Raw genomic sequence first — 20099 nt, forward strand, 5'->3', positions numbered from 1 at the left:
ACCCTCTCGCTGCTCGGGCAGGATCGACCAATCACTGTCAGGGTGGCGCGCGAATCCACGGGGTAACCGTGTACACACCAACAGCCCCGGCAACTCGACTCCAGGCTAGATTGCACCGACGCGTGCAGCTTGGTGTAGCCGGCTCGGCCGTCGCCTCGTTGGATGCTAAGAAAATGCGGTAAACCCTCTGGCGAACGCTGGTGGTGGTAGCAGCGGCGGTACGACGGAGCTGAGAGACCGACGACTGGGGTGGGGGGCGCGAACGTTCGGGTATACGGTGGTGGCATGGTCGACGTCGACACGCGACTTCCGGCGCGGACCAGCAAGCACGCCATCCACTTATCCGGAGTCCACCCGGTTTTAGACTTTAACCGTCGCTGCCCTGCTCGCTCCACCCGATTTACCTACCCTATCCACCATTCTTTTTAACCCCTGTCGCATTCTTTTTTCCCTCTTATTTGCGTTCCAACGTTACCCGGGAAGAACTCGGCTCACCCGCGGTTCGCCCCCCGTACATTTATCATTTCCTTTCTTTCATATAGGAATTAAAATTCAACGCAGTAGCCGACATTATGAATGAAAATATATTCTGTGGTTATCGCAATTGCCTAATGACGGAGCGAATGCGCGGGATCCTACAGACATGGGTCCATTGACAATGTCAGATACACGTTGAATTAATATTTTAATGTAGTTAATCTTATCTACACGTTATACGAATGAAGTGCAACAGATTAGGTAAGCATAAAAGAAAATAATGAAAATTGACCATGTCGAAGGGATTAAAGGATTGCTTGTATTGCAATAAATAATGCAGAGGGGTTATTGAAGATAAATTGACATAACGACATCGGCGATAATAGTGAAGAAAGATAAGGACATATTAGATAAGGACTACTTGTATTTAGCATTCAGTTTTCTTCTGCCGGTTGCAGTACACTCGTGGAGAAGACTCGTGGTTTTGGATATACAATTAGTGGATCGAAAGAAATGCTTCGCTCATTAAAGCTCAGAAATTCGTCCTTGGTATCCATCACGAGAGTTCGTGCGCATCACAGAGATGTTTGCGGCGTCGGAAGCCTGTTCTTTGGTGAGTAAAATAACGTGTACAACACTTGGAAATTACAAGTTATTACCAATTATTACAACAGCAATGGTTACGTAAACAAACTTATCAAATTGCTTACATAGTTCCGTCTTGGACTTGGAACTTTTATCCTATCACGATTCAACAACGTCGACTAAATCACGGAGGTCAAGGGAACGCGGCGCATGTAATACATCGTGGAAGCAGTCCTCTGCTCGACAGTACCATAGGGCAGCTATTGGGAGACGCTGCGAAAAAATGGCCCGATCAAGAGTGCTTGGTGTCTCTTCATCAAAACGTAAAATTATCGTTGTCAGACCTCGTCGATAGAGCCGATCGTTTGGCAGCTGGTTTAATGAAACTAGGCATGAAACGTGGTGATCGTCTCGGCATATGGGGTCCTAACGACGTTGAATGGCTAATTGCTTTCTTTTGCTCCGCTAGAGCGGGCTTTATCTCGGTCATGATTAATCCTACATTCCAAATGAACGAGTTAGTCTACATTCTGCAAAAGGTTGGCGTGAAGGCCGTGGTATCGCCCGCCAATTTCAAGAGAAATGATTACCCAGCAATGCTACTGAAAGCTAAGCAGTTCTGTCCCACATTGGAGCATGTGATAATCTACTCGAAGGATCACGTGACGTAAGGAAATGTTCGATCAAAGTCTGGAACCGTCGCGGCCGCGTACAAGCCTCTACGCTTATAAATCCGATACAGATTGTCCGCTAGGACGGCTGGGACGCGACTCTATCTCCCGCGAATGATATATTCGGGTTTCCTTGGAATTTCGTCTAATTTAAGCAGGGGAATGGACAACGCGCGATAACTCTTGGTATCCGGCCTGGCTGGCGGGTCGATAAGGGGACAGGTCGGCGACGAGGCGCGCGGTAAATCCTTCGCCCTTAGGAAACGCGGTCGTATCGGTCCGCTCGCGGCAACCGGCCCCTTCGAAGTAAATTCGTCGCGACTGGCCGTTTCTCGCGATAAGTCGGATCGGACGAGGTCAAACGCAGGCGTGGTTTTAATGTATTCTCGCGCCTGATCTCTCTCTCTCTCTCTCTCACACACACACACTCTCTCTCTCTTTTTCTCCACCTTCGACGTTGATGCATGAATATCGCGTGCGAATGAAATCGCGGCGCAACAACCGACGCACCGAACGTATTCAGCTTTGCTCTGAGTCAGATTAATCGTTGGGTCAGACCGCGTTTAACGTCCGCGACCCTGCAAAGTAGCTAAGTACACGTACCGTTTCTACTGCGATCGAATGAGTCGCGAGTTGATCTATCAACGGAAGATGTACGGGCGACAAATGAACTCGGTAGCGTTCGGTAATCTCGTGAAAGCACGACTCGCGAGTCGCCGAGGGAGGAGTTCCTCGCAATCAGGCCAGCTGCAACGGCTGTCGGCCCGATTGATCGTTTAGCGCCCACCCTTTGTCCGTTCGGACTATTTTCAGCCGTGTCTCGTAATTCTCAAACTTTTGCCCGATCATCGGCTCGATTTGATTAATAATCCCACCTGGTTGAAAGTAATCCCCGGCGCGCAATTAGGTTAATGGCCAGCCGGCCCGTCCCGTAGCCTGTTACCCGCTTCCAACATGCGTTCCCAGCCCAAACGCATCGATTATTGTTTGGATCGACTAACATGTTCTTTAAACGGTTGCAGAGGGACGCATCGCTTCAGCGACGTGGAGGCACTCCCGTCGAAGATCGAGGTAGAGCGCATCGCGGCAGAACAGGATCAGATATCTTGTCTAAGTGGTAGCAATTTACAATTTACCTCTGGAACCACCGGCAAACCGAAGGCCACGTTGGTATCGCATAAGTCCTTATTGAACAACTCGAGATTGGTAAGCACATGCAGAGACAACTCGATGATATGGATAACTTTATGCAATAATCTACAAAGTAGTAGTCAGTGGATTTATTCGTGCTATTACGTGTAACGTCCTCGGGGTTTCGATCGTTTACAGGCCGTCTTAAGAGCAGGCTACACACCTGGGCAAAGGATTTGTTTGGTCCTTCCTTTCTTTCACGCCTTCGCGTTGGTAATGGGTATAATGGCAATGTTACACAGAGGCGTTACACTTGTGATGCCAGACCGTTGGTTCAATTCAGTCAAAGCGTGCGAGACGATACTACGAGAGAAGTGTAACATCCTAATGGGAACTCCAACGATGTGGGTAAGATGTTGGAAGATCGGTCTTTGTTGAAGGAATCGAACGAACAGCAGTTTCGTTTTCTCGTATAAATAAAAGGTGCGTCAACGTTTTTGCTAGATCCATATGTTGGACGCCAAACAACAACTTCAATCACCGCCCATGACTCTGTCCTGCGCCGTCACCGGTGGTTCCCCCATGGCGCCAGAGCTCTTCAAGCGAATAAGGGAGGCTTTCAATTTCAACAACTTGAAGGTAACGGCCAAGCCACCACGTTCAAAATACTTAATAATCTCGATCCGTGTTATCTTAATCCTTGAATCGTTTCGACGGGAACGAGCGCGTGTGGCTGTACGATGTCAAGGTAATAATACTTGTGGCCGCGCGCAAGTACGATTTACCGTGCTACTTGTAAATAACAACGTGTTTAATTTATACAATCTTAATCCACGTTGCACCGTTTCTACTATCCGTCACAGTAACTCGACAGTACCCACTAAGATTACGCGTAAAGCACGTACTTTTACGTGACTGGTGTTAAGCATTAACGTGGTAGAGAAAATACGTACTTATATATTTCCAAGTGCAAGGTCTTTTATTCGTAGTACACGTCGCGCAATCCAACCAGCTTAAAATGGAACACATGGTTAGAATTTTTAATGATTTATTTTCATCTCTGATTTAATACACAAAAGCGGTATATTCTAGTTGCATATAGATATGGTACCAATTATGATATGCACAGCTAGACCGTTGATGTCTCCTTGGACGGCTGTCATTTCTTTAATTCGCAGGACCCTCGACGAGCCGCAAGCATTTACGAAGGTTATCGACACGACGGCGACGAGATCGTACTTAATTTGGTTCGACGTAACGTGTCGCGTTTCTCCTCACCCCTCTACGCGTTATCTATGCACATATCTTCTACGAGTAGCTCTCCTCGGCTCGTATGCATAAATACGATTCCGCGAGGAGAAATATCGTTTCTTGGCCGCGATCAATAACGTTCTCTTTCGCGAAATCGAGTTCCGTGGGGTTGTACGGGGTAGCGCCGCGTGAATCGTACGTCGTGGTCCCTACGTGCTGACGAATTACACGATACTCCGATGCTCAACAGACGATATATGGGCTGACAGAGGTGACCTGCTGCATTTTTAGTTCGCTGCCCAATGAGGATCACGAATTGACGGACACCACTATCGGCCATGTGATGGATCACGTCGAAGTTATGGTAACATGAACGTGAATTATAGAATCGAGCGCCGGTCATTGGCTCGCTGATAACGATCACGCTAATCGGACGTTTTCGATTTCGTTTCAATAAGGTCGTAGACGAGAACGGGAAGGCCGTGTCGTTTGGTACTCCTGGCGAACTCTGGGTTCGAGGGTATTGTAACATGATGAGATACTGGGACGACGAGGAAAACACGAGGAAAACGATCACCGAAGACGGCTGGCTCAAGACTGGCGATCAGTTCATCCTACGATCGAATGGTTACGGACATGTTGTCGGGAGATTGAAGGACATGCTAATTCGGGGAGGAGAGAATCTCTTCCCGAAGGTACACGAGTAACACTTTTTTCCTAGTTCAACTTATCTTTGAATAGCCCGCTGAAAGTAAACTAACAAGTCGATTATACAAGCGTAGACGTAAGAAATAGCGAAATGTAAAAGACTGCGGAAATTGTTTGGTAATTTGAAGTATTCGTTTAAGCGACCGATATAGCTGATTCCATGAAAATCGTGTTACAGGAAATTGAAGACATTTTGATGACACATCCCCAGGTGCTGGAAGCGCAGGTTATAGGCGCCTACGATAAAGTCAACGGAGAAGAAGTATGCGCGTGCGTGCGCCTTCGAACGGGCTCAAGTCTCACCAAGGAAGAACTTAGGAAGTATTGCGGCGGTCTTATGGCGCCTTTCAAGGTACCACGGTACATAATATTCGTAGATGGTTATCCGACGACTGCCAGCGGGAAAGTGCAAAAATATTTATTGAAACAAGAACTGGAACGCAAGGGGATTATTCCCGACGATCCGAACAGCAATCGCGTCAACTATTAAACTTGCCAATTAATTTTTAATTTATCTTATCGTAAAATCGATGCAAGATTAGACGATGATCGCGAATTATTTGTATAAAGCGATATCCTGTTTTGCGTTAATTACGCTGTTATCATTTAAGAAGTTGAGCAGATTACGTAACGTGATTTGAGAGACAGAGGACGCCACGTATCCGTGATCCTCGAATCATGGTCCGTGGATCTCGGCAAAGTAGAAAACTATACCAAGCGCGGTCGAATCGGTGCCACTTAGACACGATTCTCTCTTACCATCAACGCAGCGTGATATACGAAATGTAGGTATTCGAACCGTTTGTCCGTGACGAATTACTTTACGCGTCAGTTTTAAGTAGCGCCACTTTTCTGCCTGATTCCTGAAGGAAAAGAGGACCGGGTATGTTCATGAAAGTTGACCCCAGGAAATTACCAATTTTATTCGATAGCTTCACTTCCAGGCGATCGTGCACGTCGAGAGCGTAACGCGATACCCGGAATACCCCCTTGTTGGGATTCGCGTTTTCCGCGACAGCACGTGTCGGGCTGTGTTTTTACGCCCGGTGCTCGCCAACTGTCGCTCGCGAAAAACTCGGATCGGTGTGATCGACGACACCCGACGACGGGTGGTTGGAACCAGGAAGCGACGGAATAATGACGCGTGGCGTACAGAAGAAAAAAAAAAGGAAGAAGGAAGCCGTGGAACGTGGGCGACGCGAAGCTCCAAGGAATCGGTGAAGGGGACCGCGTCGAAAGACGACGATGAAGCGGGACGCTGTGTGAAAAAGAAAGAACGCTAAGGACAGGGAAGAAGAAAAGAAGCCATCGAAGTCCGTGGATTCGAGAGAGGCACGTGTTTCAGGTGGCGGTCTAATTGAGGATGGATGCCTCGAGGGCAACGGAGTCTCGCTTCTCCGGGACTGGAAAGACTTGGAAGAGGCGTGCATTACTGCGGCAGATGGTGGTCGTGATTGCAGCTGCTCCGCAACGAACACCTGCCGTTTTCTCCGGGCGTCTATCGAGATGGACGAAATCACTGTCCGGTCGCCCCCTCCGCCCCCCTCTATCTCTCTCTTTTCTCGCCGGCTTCTAGTTCCGATTCTGTCCCTTCTTATTCTTTTACCGCTACCAGATAAAAGGTACGTTCCCTCTGAAAAAGAAACAGATGGGAACAGATATTAGATATCGATTGTCCGTACCGTTGGACCGCCGATACGACGATACGAATGTTTTCTCTTCACCGGCGAACGAAGTGGTGAGGCGTTCCACCGTGGCGGAGGGAAAGTGATTTTTGCCACGTAGAACGCCGTCGAGGTGTTTTTAAATATCTCTCTGTCGCAAACGGGACAGCCGGTAAAAAACCGGTCGAAGGATAGAAATTTCTGTGTAAGTCGGGCCCGTCTGAGCAGCGGGAATTAATTCTGGCTGCCGGCCAGAACGTATACGAGGACGCCGGGACACGAAACAAGGGGAATGGCTGGACGGTGTCAACGGCGTAAATTCGGTCGAGGCAGATTCAGGCGCGGAAAATTGTGCGCGAAAATTGGGTGCCGCAGCTTACCCGGTCGCTGGTCGACGGTTGGAATAGACGAGCGTGACCACGGTGCCTCCTCTTCCCTTCGAGAAAGGAGCTAACGAGCTGTCAAGTGTCACCGGGATCGAGACCGTTCCGAGTCACCGATAAACGTCGATGCAGCGTCGCGGTGGCTCTCTTCTCCTTTGACAGGCGGAGGGAGGGCGAGGTGGTCCGCCTTTCCCTCTGGCCGTGCGCAAACCGAGCCGCGTGACAAGACGGGGCCAGACAGCTTGAAATTTCTTTTCGAACGACGGCGCATAATCGATTCACCTTTTGATCGCGCGGGCTCCTCGACTTCCGGGCGAAGGTTGACGACGCTCGGTGAACAATGAGCGTTCGGCGACACGGAGGGGGCGAAAGGGGCGAGGATGGGTTGCGGGAGAGATAAAGTGGTGGACAGGTGGCGCGATCGGGAGGGAGCGGAAAAAGAATGGAAGAAATTCCAGAGTAGGCGGAGAATGGCGGTAAATTAAATACGGAGCAGCAACCCCGGAGGGGGTTCGTTTAATCGCTTAATCGAGACTCGAGAAATGCTCGCCTGGCGAACGGAGGCATATAGCTCGAGCTGGCGCGCTCGCGCTCGCGTTTTCCCGCCCCAGCCTCGCGATGAAAGCTCTCAAAAGGGTCGGCAATTACTTAAAAATGAAGTTGCGCACCGTCGTCGCCGCCGTTTTCTTTCCCCCAGCCACCACTATCCATCGTCCCTCCATCGTCGCCGTCGTTCCTGTCCTACTCTTATCTCGTCAGCTCCTCCCGTTCGCCTTTACGGCGCGACAGTTTTCCAACGCGGTGTATTCGCGCGCGGCTAGAGAGCTAGAGCCAGAATCAGAAAAGGCAGCCTGGACGTTGCTGCCAGCAGCGTCGAACCGACCATCTCTGGCTCCATTCGGATAACGACAGCAATATCCAAATAGTAAAACGGATAGCAGCCGGCTCGAGGGCACGGTAAACACTCGAACAGTGGCTGGATCGATGAAAGGTACGCGGAATCGCGGCAACCGTCGTAATAAAAGAGTCCGGCCGCGTAAACGTAATCCACCTTCGTCATCCCCGTCGCCCACCCTGGCTCTCCGTTCTCCTCCCCTCGAATGCCCTGTGTCTCGAAAACGCACGCGAACAGCGTGACCGACCGAAATTTAAAACCGTCCGCGGGACGACATGATCGTTACGGAAGTACCGGTTACGGAGCGAGAATCGATGGAACTTTTATACCGCGTCCATGCTCGAGCGTTGGTATCGATCGCGCGTTCTTATCGCGCGAGACCCGGTGCCTCGTAATGAAGGCGCGCACGGCTTGCGAGCGGAAGAATCAGTCGCGGTCGGTGTTCCGTTCGCCGTCGTTGTTCATCCTTTCCTGGACGTGCAGACGCTTCCTTCCGGGACCGAGGACAAGGAAGAGATTGGGAGAAGAGAAAGAGAGAATGGACCTGTGGAGAGTCGGTGGAAACGGAGAAAGCGATGAGTAATAAGGATGTTCCCAGCCGAGGCGGAAGAATATTTTGTCCCCAACCGCGAGACATACCGTAGACGCGTAGACCGCGTAGCGTTCCCGTGGAATCGAGGTTACGCGGCTTCGAGCAACGCGCCGATCGATATTCTTATTACAGCGGCGATCACGACGCTCGAACCGCTGCTCGACCCGCGTCCCGCGCGTTTCAGAGATCGCTCGAGGGTGGCGGTTGAAGAGGGAACCGGGCGAGGAGAAAGGCGCCGCGACGCGGCGAATTACGCGTTCGTGGAAATAAGCAACGATGAATCCTTAGCCGACATAACAGCACGTTTTTGCGAAACGATTGTAGCGCACGGGACAAGATGATCGTACTACGAGAGCCAGGGTGAGACAGAGCGAGGAAGGGAAAAAGAGAGAGAGAGAGAGAGAGAGAGAGAGGCGGCCAGATGGAATCGTAGTCGCGCGGAGCGAATCTCGGTTCCGTGTCTTTCTTCGTGGCAAAAAGTCCTGGAAGAAGCTTAATGGAGCGTCTCTCGAGCAGCGGAACGATCCCGTGGACGAGGAGAAGAGCTCGCGAGTTTTTCTCGCCTCCCGAATCGCAAGGCTGCGCGTTCCCTTGCGGAAATCCCGCGGGGTTAAGAGAGAAAGAGAAGAGAAGTCCAAGATTATCGCGTTCCCATAAAACGAGCGAGAATTCCCTGAGCGCGGGCGACGTGGACAGAGAGAAAGAGAGAGAGAGAGAGAGAAGAGAGAGGGAAACGCACCGGAAGCGGAGACAAAAGGAAAACGCTCGGCTCGTTTCGAGCTGTACGAGGAGAGACACAGGAGGGAGAGGGGCAAAACGTTGTCCTCGAGGAGTCGGTCGAATGGAAGATACGCGCGATGACGAATCCTTACTTCCGCCCGTTCGCTTACGTTCGCTTACGTCCAGAAATAGGTTCTCGATAGCGCGCGACGAAACTATGCAGGACGCTTTTACGCGTTGGTTATCGCAACGTAAAAAAGCGCCGATGGAATTTTCGGTTTTGCTCGAGCGGAATCGGAAGCATCTTTCAGGCGCGGACCGGTGTCCAGCAGCCGTGAATTCGATATCGACGACGGGTTTTGTTTTCTCGTCTATTCGAACGAAATCGAAATAATCCGACGATGGAATAACGATAACGATAAAACCCAGTTTTCACGTCGAACAACGGCGAGGGGGTAACGTCAATAGAGGGCTAGGGGGGAGGGATGGTTTCGAGACCGAAAACGGTGGCGTTTTCCGTCCACGTAATCGATTTACGAGGAGTCATTCGTCCCCGGCGTTTTTCTACGACGAGGCAAACGTCGTCGAGGCACGAAACCGAGGCATGGAAGCGTGCCGCTCGGTTTGGACCGAGGGACCGTGTCCCCCTGCCTCCGATCTCGCTCACCCTACTGCCACTCTTTCCATCTCCATTTCCCTTTGTCGCTGGCTTTTCTCGTGGTCGCTCCTCTTCACCCTCCACCGGGCTCCACCGTCCCTTTCTATCTTTCCCCATCGTCCGCCCTACGAACGGTCGCCAGAGAATTCTCTCGTATCGATCGACCGAAGATGGGGTAGGCCCCACGACCCACGATTTAAGTCTATTTAATGGCGATACATTGTTTAGTATCGCGCGAGAGAGGTACGAGCTCTCGCCTAATACAATCCCACCGAATTCGATCGTCTACCCCTCCGGTTCCGTCTAGTGTTTGCCCTTCCTATGTAAAATCGCCTCGCCTTTGCAGCCCCGTTCAGCCAACCCTTACACACCACCCGACCCACCCCCACGACGTAAAGTACGCCAGCCAATCTGCGAGTGCACCACGCTCGTTTGGATACGCGTGTTTTTTCAACGCGTACTATTTTCGGCGATCGGGATTTTCAGAGACGCCGGCTGGAATTAATAAAGCCTTTGGTAGTAGAGCCGTACGGATTTTTTCTATCAATTTCTCGGCTACGTTCCATATTTGAGCGTATTGTGCTCCGCGAACAATAACTCATCTCGATATTGCTGGCCTGGCTCTCGCATCCGGCGAGTCTCTCTTCCACTTTCTGTCCCTCTCCGTCCGGCGTGCCTCCTTCTCTTCGTCCCGCTCGAACCCACCGTCGCGCTCTATCTTCTTTCGCTTTTTCGCCGCTGCCTCCGGTTCCCGCCTCTGCATCGATAAAGTCACCGGCAGTCGCGATTTTACGACTCGAAACGGAACTTTGCCTATTAAAGCGTGGCTCGTTAGCCTCGCGACGCGACGCGACGCGACGCGACGTGACCCTACCAGACGGGGCACGCTCGATTCGTTCCAGTCTCGACGCTTCTGCCGATCGCCACTGTGTCTACGATCAAAGACAATTCGTTCGGTACACAACTTGCTATCCCGCTCCCTCCGTCTCTGTCCGTCCGCCCGATCAAATCTGTATCGCAACGATTCGATCAATCGCGTGGATGTCGAAGGTGTCGCGGAATTTTGGCGAACGACTCGGTGCGGAACGGATCGCGAGCCGACGATCGACAATCAACGAGACGGACGACGCGGACGGGGGAAGTTCCTGTCGGGCCGATTGAAAGCGGTCCCTGCTCGAAGCACGGGCGAGGAGGGGTGGCTCGCGATCGGTTGATCGCCGCTGGGAGGCACGTACTCTCAGCGACAGGTCCGCTTTAAAGGAGCCACGGATTTGTTGCTGCCGCGTTTACGTTTGCGCGGCACGTGGGTATACTCGAGGAAAACTCTCGGCGGAACGGTAAGCTGGAACGAGAAGCCGGGTAATGAAGGATGGAAGGGCCGGCTGGCCTGTGTTTGAGAAGCACTAGTCCGGTCTCCCGAGAGTGGTCGGTCTTCTCCTGGATATATCTGCCGCGCGTACGGGGTACCCGGGACGGAGGGGCACGGCTGGCCACTTCCCAGGGGAACTCGTTTCAGCTTCGTCTCTCCCGCGTGCATGCACACCGGCTTCTCTGTACTCTCGCGTAAAAGCTCGCGTTCGCCAGAGTGAGAAACCGGGTTATATGCAGATACATACTCGTTCTTCTCTGGCCTTTCTTCGACGATAGTCAGGTAGTCCGGCTCTCTCTCGACGTTCTCCACTTAGCGGTGCCTGCCCGCGTCCCTCGCCGTCGCCGCCAACCCCTCAGTTTCTTTCCGCGCCTCTGAAACGCTCAACGATACCCTCAGGTACGAAATGGCAATCGCTCTGGGCTCGCTCTGTCTTCCACCGCTCCGACACTCCGCCGTCCTTCTGCCTCGTCGTCCCTTTGTTCGTCAACGTCCTCTCCGCGTCTCGCAAATCAACGCAGCTTCTTAGTTTCGCGCTTACCCAACCCCTCGCGGGGGATGCTGGATACCATCTCGCATATTATTTACATGCTACAGCGGATGCGACGTTGTTCCCGTTTCCTTTGACGAGGGGATCCGTCCTCCTTCTCTCTATACCTCCTCTGTCTTTTATTTCTCGTGTAATCTGACGTTATTCCCGATCGACCGTAAGCATCCCCGTGGCAGGGCCGCTGCCTCGTCCGAATTACGAGGCGCTGGGAAGGCGGACGTTAAGGGAAGATCAGAGCGGTCTCGTCGTATTTTTCCCCCCCCCCCCGGCTAAATCCACCGTTGGCCGTTTTCTCGCTCGCGGGAACTGGATTACTAGGGATACGGTGAAACGCGCGACCGCGCGACTGGTTGGCTGGCCGGACGGTCGTTCCGCTTTACCCGTTCTACGGATCCACCTCTTTCCCGAACGTGTTTTTTTCCCCGCGAGGCTCGTCGATCGATGCTTTTCCAATCGAGCTTTCGGAGAAGTTCGACTTCCGCTCCCGGTGGACGATCTCAATTGGACAAAGACCCCGTACGCGGTCAGACGAAGCGTAAGGGACATTAGAACTCTCATCGAGCGCGGGGACGAACGAATACGCGTTGCAATTTGTCCCGAATCGCGTCCGGCGCGTCACGTACGGCGCTACAAATTTGAACTGTGGCCCGGCGAACGACGACCTCCCTTTAAAGCGGACGCGTCGTCCCTCTGACGAAGTGGATTTAATTAACGTGTGCGCGTGAAGGGGCGGCGACGGCGGGGAGAAAAAAGAGAAAAAACAACAGAGGGAAAAGTAGAGGAAACGAGGCTAGCCGCAAAGTAAACGAAAGAAATTCGACGTCCGACAGGCGCGTTTCGCTTCCACGCGGCGCGCCACCGCCGGAGAATGATGTTTCTCCCTGGGAATGTTGTGTCCCTTTACGGGGGCTGGCTAGTCCGCGTTTACGTTTTTTCGTGGCCCAGTTGCGGCCAGGGAAAAACAAAGGATACCGATTCTCGATCCACGGCTAGGTAAAATATAGTCGACGGTTCACGCCCATGCAACCGAGCGGAGCAGCCCCTCCCCGCCGCTCCGCCGTGCGATTCCCTCCGATTAAATACCTAAATACCGTCAGCCGCCGCTGCTGCACCGATACGTGGGCACGACGCGTTAAACGATTAATCGCACTGATTGGATTCCAATTAGCCTGCAAACGACACCGCGGCCAAAGCGGATTTTCCATGCGCCCGCGCCCCTCGCCTCCTCTTTCGAAGGGCTTTCCTTTTTCTCCTCCCTTGTTTTTCTCCGTTAGCCGACGCGATGAACGTCCACGCTCTCCTCTGTCCATCTCTCTCTCTCGCTCTCTGTTTGCTCTTATGGCCGGTTCTTCAGGCCAGACACGGTGTCGTTACGAGCGACGTTGAAAATACGAGCACCGTGAAAGCGCGTTTTCCTTTATTACCCCCGTGAACGATTTTATTGGTCGCGCCGCCGAAGCATTTCTTCGAGGACGTAGAAAGGCGGAAGGCGGAAGGTGTAACGCGACGGGGGACCAGTAATCGAGCTTCTCGTCACCGGGTAAAACGCTTCCCGGTTCAACGGTATCGACGAAAATACTCTCTTGCCGCCGCGTTGAATTAGTAAAGAGTAAACCCAGTGTTAACGGCACGAAAGAACGGCACCAAAGCTCGACTTCTCGGCTACTCTCGACCGAAAAGATTCCGTGTACCGTCGTCGCCGGCGTCCCCTAGCCACGCCGCGTTCATTCGCCGCCTCCCCCGTCGGTTCGTTCGACCCATTTTACCAAATCTATCCACCGTTCACCCGCTACCCCCGCAACGTGCACGCGGCCAGTGTAAGCACACCGAGAGTTCGAATAACCGACAAACAGCCAAGTCGTCGAAAGCTTCCCTAACCGAAGAAACGTATTGCAGCCGTATTTGCATTCAATTTCTTCTTCGGGAGGGCACCCTTCCTCCCCCGCCGTCTGCCCACCGCGCCTCCTCGTCCTTTCAGCCTCGTTTCTCCCCCTTTTCTCGTCCCCGTGCGGCTTTCTTCTTCTCTCCCCGCCGGCTCTCCCTTCTGTTCCTTTACCCAGGCCCAACCACCCTCCTTCTCTCGGCTCGCCCCTTTTCTTCGCTCGCGAAATAGGGTCTCGAGGATGAAAGGAATGCACTTGCCAAACATTAGCATGCACGTACGTCGTAGTCGATACAGAGCCGCACGCGAAAGCCCCCTCATCGCGAAAGGGCTGGCGCGCCGTTGCTCGCCTACACTTTTCTCCGTCGTCCCCGTCACCCTCGTCCGACGCTCGGAGCTCGACGCTTAACGACGATTCTTCGAAGTTTAACGTTTGGACCATTCGAGACGTCTTTTGGCTCGAATCTCCACTCACTCCCCTTAGTCCCCTTCGCCTCCTACCACTTCTCTTAGCCGTTGGTTCTGGTCGCCTTTTCGCCAGTTTCCTCCAGTCCTCCCCCGAGAAGGTAGAGAGTCGTGTTCGCGCGAGAACCTTCCCTGGACGAGGGCTTGGCCGCCTGTCCGAAGTTTCGGAATAGTTGACGGGGAAAGCAGCACGGAAGCAGCGAAGTTTTCCCGGCGAAACTCGAGAGCTCGAAGGGGCAAATTATGTGGCTTCGAGGCTCCCACTTTCTGTTCACCGGCACTTTTCTTACGCGGCTTCCTTATCCGTTCTTTCGAGTTGTTCGTCACGCTGCGAGGACTTGGCCTGGGTCTCCGAGGAGGACGACGTTGAACGCGGCCACCACGAGGAGAGACGTCTTCCCGCTTCTGGCTCGTTTCGCCCGATTTTACTGGCACTTCCGCCCAACGGGATGCCTGCGCGTCCTCCCCGAGTTGGAGAGCCGGACCGTCCTGGCGTTCTTAAAGAGGCAATCCGACCGCGATTGTTGCGTTCAATTCGTTCCCTTGATTAAAGCTCAATGCGCCCCCATTTGGGTCACGGTTCCGTTCTATGGGATCGACGTTATCGGCATCGCCGGCTCACGACAGTACAGAGGACAATATCTCTGCTCCGATGTGGGATGTGCACTGTTTCGTTCCAAAATTTCCCACGTTCCTGGCGTCGTCGCCTAGCCTCTATGTCATGCCAGTTCATCCAGGGTTATTCACCCTTCGCGTTCATTTCGCGTGGCTCGCCGCTTTCTCTCGCGCGTGAACAGACCTCCCGAACTAATTATTTAGCCGAGTATATTCGGCGGTAGACGCGATCACGGCGAACGGTATTACTGGATGGTGAATTTTTCAGATCCAACAGAGTTACGGACTGTCGTGGCGTTATCGCGGCGATCCCGATTGTCCCGTTGAATTTATCGCTTCTTCTTCTGACCGGATTTTTTCGCGGATCCGCGACCGTGCACGCGCTCACCCAAAGGTATTACATAAATTATGCATCAGTTTACGCGATGGCTTCGATGCGTCCTCCCAGCCGTGTTCCAACGAGCGATTCCCCCGGGGACGATATCACGGTCGTGCATTAATTCGCCTTGGCGAGACGTATCGCGTACACCAGTTCGTCGCGCTCCTTTACGGTCCCGCTCTCTCTCTCTCTCTCTCTCTCTCTCTCTTCCTCTCTCTACGTGTGTCGTTTTCCCTCACAGCGATATTTATCTCGTCGAACGCGAGTGCCGCTCGTATCGAATCGGGTCTACGTTCGTTTACGAATTCCATATAGCGGTGGAGAACGAAACAATTTTCGGTTCTCCCTTAATTCTCGCTCGGCCACGTAACGATTCCGTTTTCCAGACGTCTCGATACCCACGGAGACGAGGGTCAGAGGATACCGGTACCGAACCGTAGGAGAGGATCTTTTACCCGATTGAGCAAGGTAGCGGAAATTCACGACGGGGGGTGCGGACGTTCCCCGACACCGCCGCCACTCGGAGAACGTCGGTTTATTAAAGTCACGAGGCTGGTTGCTTATTAGAAATCGAGCCCGCGGGCCATTAATATTCATCGTGGTGTTTCGCCGATAAAAGATCCCTTCGTTTCCGCGAGCACGAGTGGCGGAAGGGTAAAACCCTCTATCTTTCTATTAGGTCCCCCGGTCGCGGATTATCTCGTTATTGAAACGATGAAAAGAATCCATCCCCGTCACCCCTCTCGTCTCGAGCTTGCTCCCTCTCGGTGAGCGGAGGACGGACGGAGCCGAATGATCGAAATTACGCGGCTCCAAGCTCGATTTGCAATTTCACGGCGGTTACCTGGTGCCGATTCGATCTCTGCGTAATCGATTGTCCCCGACGATGAAACGGTTATTACAACCAGTAGGAGAGAGGGAGAGGGAGATAGTGATACAGAGGCAGAAGCCTGGCGATTCAAGTTGTCCCGCGCGCGCTTATCGTTGCCCCGGCCAATGGCGAATGATTCGCGGTGAACAAATGCTCGCGAGCATGCCGTGGTGACGTTTAATCGAATTCGACCGGATAAAATATTCGAATCCGGAGGGTTACGCACCGGCGAGTCCCCGGCGCCGTTAACCGGCGTATCAATTAATTTGGATTTATTAGAACGAAGACTCGTCGATCGTCGCGGAATCTCCGCCTCGCCCCCGATCACCCCCGTCCCTCTTCCTCTCTCTCTCTCTCTCCTTCTCTCTCGTTTGCACCAGGCAGCCGTTTTAATGAGTACCGCCGTTCATTCTGGCCGGCGCGAACGCCCGCTACAAATTCACCTGTTTATCGATTATCCATCGCGGGACACGCGCGCGCGGCGATCGTTTCCGTCCCGCGATTAATCAACCGGCCGCTCGCGTTTCGTCCCGTGGCAACCGCTTCGATTTCCTGACTATCTTGGTTCACGTGGACGCAAGATGGGAAACGTTGTACAATGGAGCGAGCGGTTCTCGACGAGGAAACGGCCGAATCCTCGTTCGATTCTTTGCTCCGAAACGTATCGAACCGGTGGATCCTCTCCTCGCCCGGGGAACAGGTTTGTTCAATTACTCTAACGGCTGTGCCGCGCTGTGTTTAGTCCGAACAATCCATCGAACCGAAATGGTCCTGGCTATTGGGTCATCCAATAAGCGCCGCCGCTTTTCACCCTCGATCGACGATGGTACGACGTGATTTTATGAAACGCGCGAGTCGCGAGGGATGAGTCGTGCGGCGAGCGATCGAAAAGGAGTCGCCACCCCGTTGCGAGTACCCTCGATGTAATCATTATTCATGGTGATATCGGATACATCGATGTATAGATTAACGGAAATTTCCTCGGGATATCATTATATTTATACGGGACGACCCAATTAAAGACCGGGAACATCGCGCGGAGCGCGACGTCGTCGCAGCCGATGTTCCGTATCGATGTCGACGTTGTTCGCGACGCTGCCGCGTAACGTAATCCACGCGTCGGTCGTTTTTAAAGATTTAACGAGACGCGACGCGGCATCCTTCGGCGATAAATAATTTAGGCTCAAAGCCGCCTTGGCTGTCGCTCGGCCTTGCCCGTCCACCCCTCGAGGAGTACCTCGAGGAAGAAAGTCCCGGGGAGAACGCGAGACTGCTGAGAAACAAGAGTCGAGAGGCGCGTCGGGTAGACGGCTCGCGAGGCACGGTAGGGAAAGTGTATTAATTCCATTTTCCCAGCGTCGATGCGGCACATCAAAGCGAACAGCGGAGGGGTTAGGATCATGGGCATCGTCGAATCCTGTACTTATTCGTTCACGATAGGAACGCTGGAAAGAGTTCGCTTCTCAGGGGTAGTGCGGGTTGGTTCGGAGGGTCGAAGAGCAGAGGGGACGAGGAAATGTATTTTTTCGCTATTAAAACAGGGGTTAGTCGCCGATACAGTCGACGCGGTCATTAAATGAATTCGCCTCTCGACGCGTCCTATCGATCGAATCCCTGTTTTCGCGTGCCACCGCGCGGACCTAAGTGCTCTCCGGGGATCGTCCGAGTTAATTAATTCTAAAATTTGCGGACACTTCGCCGGCCCGTTAATTACTTCGAAACCATCGTCGAACGACGAGCCTCGATTCAATCCACCGCGATATCCGACCGGCTAGACCGTGGGTATTAAGTTTCGGAAAGTATGGATTCCGGAGGCACGGGGCTGCTGCGCGCCGTTCGGAGATCGGCCTGCCCCGCTATGAATCTTAAGAGGACCGCCGGATTGCGAACTCTTTTCTCTTTCTCGAGGGGTAATTGATATTTAGATTGATGGAGGGAACGAAATTACCGGGGAACACTCCGCGCGAGGAGGACGGCTTGATAAAATCTAGATTTCCATCCGCCCGCCACTTTCGCGGATATACCGGGGCGCGTTCGGAAGTTTGACAAATCGTTCGATAACTGCCTTTGAAAAGGGCCTCTCAACATTTATTGGCTTGAATTAACACCAGTTAAAGCGTGATTCTCCTCTGGGCACGCGTGCGCGATGGAAGAGTGAGGCAAACGGAGAAATTTATAATTTATTTCATTTGGAAACGATACGATTCGTTTGCAGTGTCATTCTTCCGCGTTCCGTTGAATAAAAATCCTAATAGTCGTTGGAGAACCCGCGGCGGGGTTATAGAGCAGAGCGGTTAAATACGGGAATGGTAATTGATCGAATAATGCATCTGTTATTCGATTTCCCCCATTGTTCCCCCGACGAATGGTCATTAGTAACGTAAAATTCGCCAGACTTTGACGTTGCGCTTCGTGCGCGACTCACCTGCTCGGAGAGGGTCCGTTTTTCCCATAGCAACGCGACACGGGACGGTTTATCGCATGGTTCGGTGATAGGTTCTATGGTTCTATGGTGGAGCGCAAACTTAAATACACCTCACCCTCCGAGGAAGTTTGACTTCGTCGGTCGATCACTTTCCAACCCTGTTTGCGTTCCAGCGTCCCGGACAATTTCGTCCCAGGAGTCACGCCCCCCTCACCGCTTTTTCGGAAAATACACACGACGAACGCCCTTCGAAATACACGAATCCTCTTTTGTCCGTTGATCGGCTGAAACAAACCTACGGGGGAAATGGAAGTTCGCAGGCTCGCGTATCGCGTTGCGATCTTCCTGAAGCGTTCGACCGGTTGACGAGACACGTCCATCGCGAAGGGTGGACACGGAAAAAGAGTCGCGTAGAGATGATTAAGGGATGCTCGTAAATTTCGATGCGACGGATCTCGAGCGCACCAGCCTTTCGGATGACACTCGATATTCTATCTCCCTCTCCCTCTCTCCATCCCTGTGTTTTGCTCATGGTGGATCTAACCGCGATGCCAGTGCACGGATGGGGTCCCACCCTCTTTCGTTTCGTTTCGAATCGACGGACCTGTCGCTTCGGAGAACCTGCTCGCCGGCGCATAGAAAAGCGACGTCCCCTGCGTGGTCGAAGGGCTGGAGGAAGGGGCGGCTGGGTACGTACCGCGGGGGGTTCGCCCGCCGATGGGAAGTTTAGGCGGAAGGCGGCCTCGTGTCCGTACAATGGCTCTCGTCGGGCTTACGAGCTAATCTTTTATCTCGACGTGGCACGCGTCCTCGACCCATCTGGCAAAGTTTACGGGGGGTCGATCGGTCTATCGCCGTGGATATTACGCCACTGGAATAGCTGCAAAGTAACGCCCGGGTATAACGACATCGTAAGGACGGAAGACAGGGGTGTGTTGGACGATTTACGCGCGCGTTATTTTCTTTCTCCCTCCAGCTGCAGCACCCCCTGCGCCGACTCGCGGGATTACACAGAGCCGGCAGGCTTTTATTATATTACATCTTCGTCGGCTCGCAACGAAGGGGTGACTCTAGTTCGGAAGTCGCGCGTGGGACACGTGGGGGGTGCAACGCTTCGAACAGTTCGCCGCGATGGAATATAATCGCGAAGATGGATACAAACAGCGGAGAATTTCGCGCAAGTTTCTTCCCCAAGCTCGCGGTACCAGGGACAGTACAATATGTTCGAACAAGTCGATGAGCGGGCTGGCGTTGGCAGAGACGATTGTCAACGACGTCCAGTCTCTTCTCGCCTCTTCTCGCCACCCCGTCCGCTCGTCGGCTCGTCGTGCACTTTGACTTTCTCCCGGGGTTTTCGCGGGATTCTCAGCGCACTCTTGCCGAAACTTGTTCTCCCGTTCCTATCGAATCCCTCGGCTCGAGACGTCTGGCAGTGGCGGTCCCTGATTAACTCGAAAGATCGTCCCAGCAGCCTTGCGGCAAAGTTCGCTCGCCCCTCGCCGCTCCGCAAGGCCTGTCTCGCCGCGACTTTTACCCTCAGCCGCCGCGGTGCCGGGCGTCCAACCTCCGCGTCTCGCCCCTTCTAGCCGACGAAACGAGAGACGAAAAGAATGTCGTTGCGCGACAGATAGAGGGTCCGTGAGTGAGAGGGTCGACAGAGGGGGACTAAATGCAAATAATGGCGGGGCCGAGACGAATATCAGATAAGAGGGCAACGTCTGTACATTTTATTTATCCCTCCGTTCGTCGATAAATCGACGGGGTCCACGAGAGGGGAGTTCGATCGTTCGACGATTCTCGACCCTGCT

The 20099-nt window shown here is 53.1% G+C and overlaps 1 protein-coding gene across 1 annotated transcript; it reads left to right on the forward strand.

Annotated features, from left to right (window-relative positions):
- The first annotated feature begins 950 nt into the window (after positions 1 to 950).
- On the forward strand, positions 951 to 5313 carry Acsf2 (Acyl-CoA synthetase family member 2). The gene is made up of 8 exons (XM_076910616.1): positions 951 to 1090; positions 1192 to 1729; positions 2756 to 2939; positions 3063 to 3272; positions 3369 to 3503; positions 4366 to 4479; positions 4574 to 4810; positions 5002 to 5313. The coding sequence occupies exons 1-8, from the start codon at positions 991 to 993 to the stop codon at positions 5311 to 5313; spliced, it is 1830 nt and encodes a 609-aa protein (XP_076766731.1). The 5' UTR covers positions 951 to 990.
- The last annotated feature ends 14786 nt before the right edge of the window (positions 5314 to 20099 follow it).

The sequence above is a fragment of the Xylocopa sonorina genome, chromosome 2 (assembly GCF_050948175.1).
Source record: "Xylocopa sonorina isolate GNS202 chromosome 2, iyXylSono1_principal, whole genome shotgun sequence".
NCBI lineage: Eukaryota > Metazoa > Arthropoda > Insecta > Hymenoptera > Apidae > Xylocopa > Xylocopa sonorina.

Bases quoted from the DNA above. Each gene is read 5' to 3' on its own strand.
- Acsf2 (XM_076910616.1), top strand. From the start codon at position 991: ATGCTTCGCTCATTAAAGCTCAGAAATTCGTCCTTGGTATCCATCACG. The intron at 2,940-3,062 runs GTAAGCACATGC...GATCGTTTACAG, and splicing joins TATTGAACAACTCGAGATTG to GCCGTCTTAAGAGCAGGCTA. The intron at 3,273-3,368 runs GTAAGATGTTGG...CGTTTTTGCTAG, and splicing joins TGGGAACTCCAACGATGTGG to ATCCATATGTTGGACGCCAA.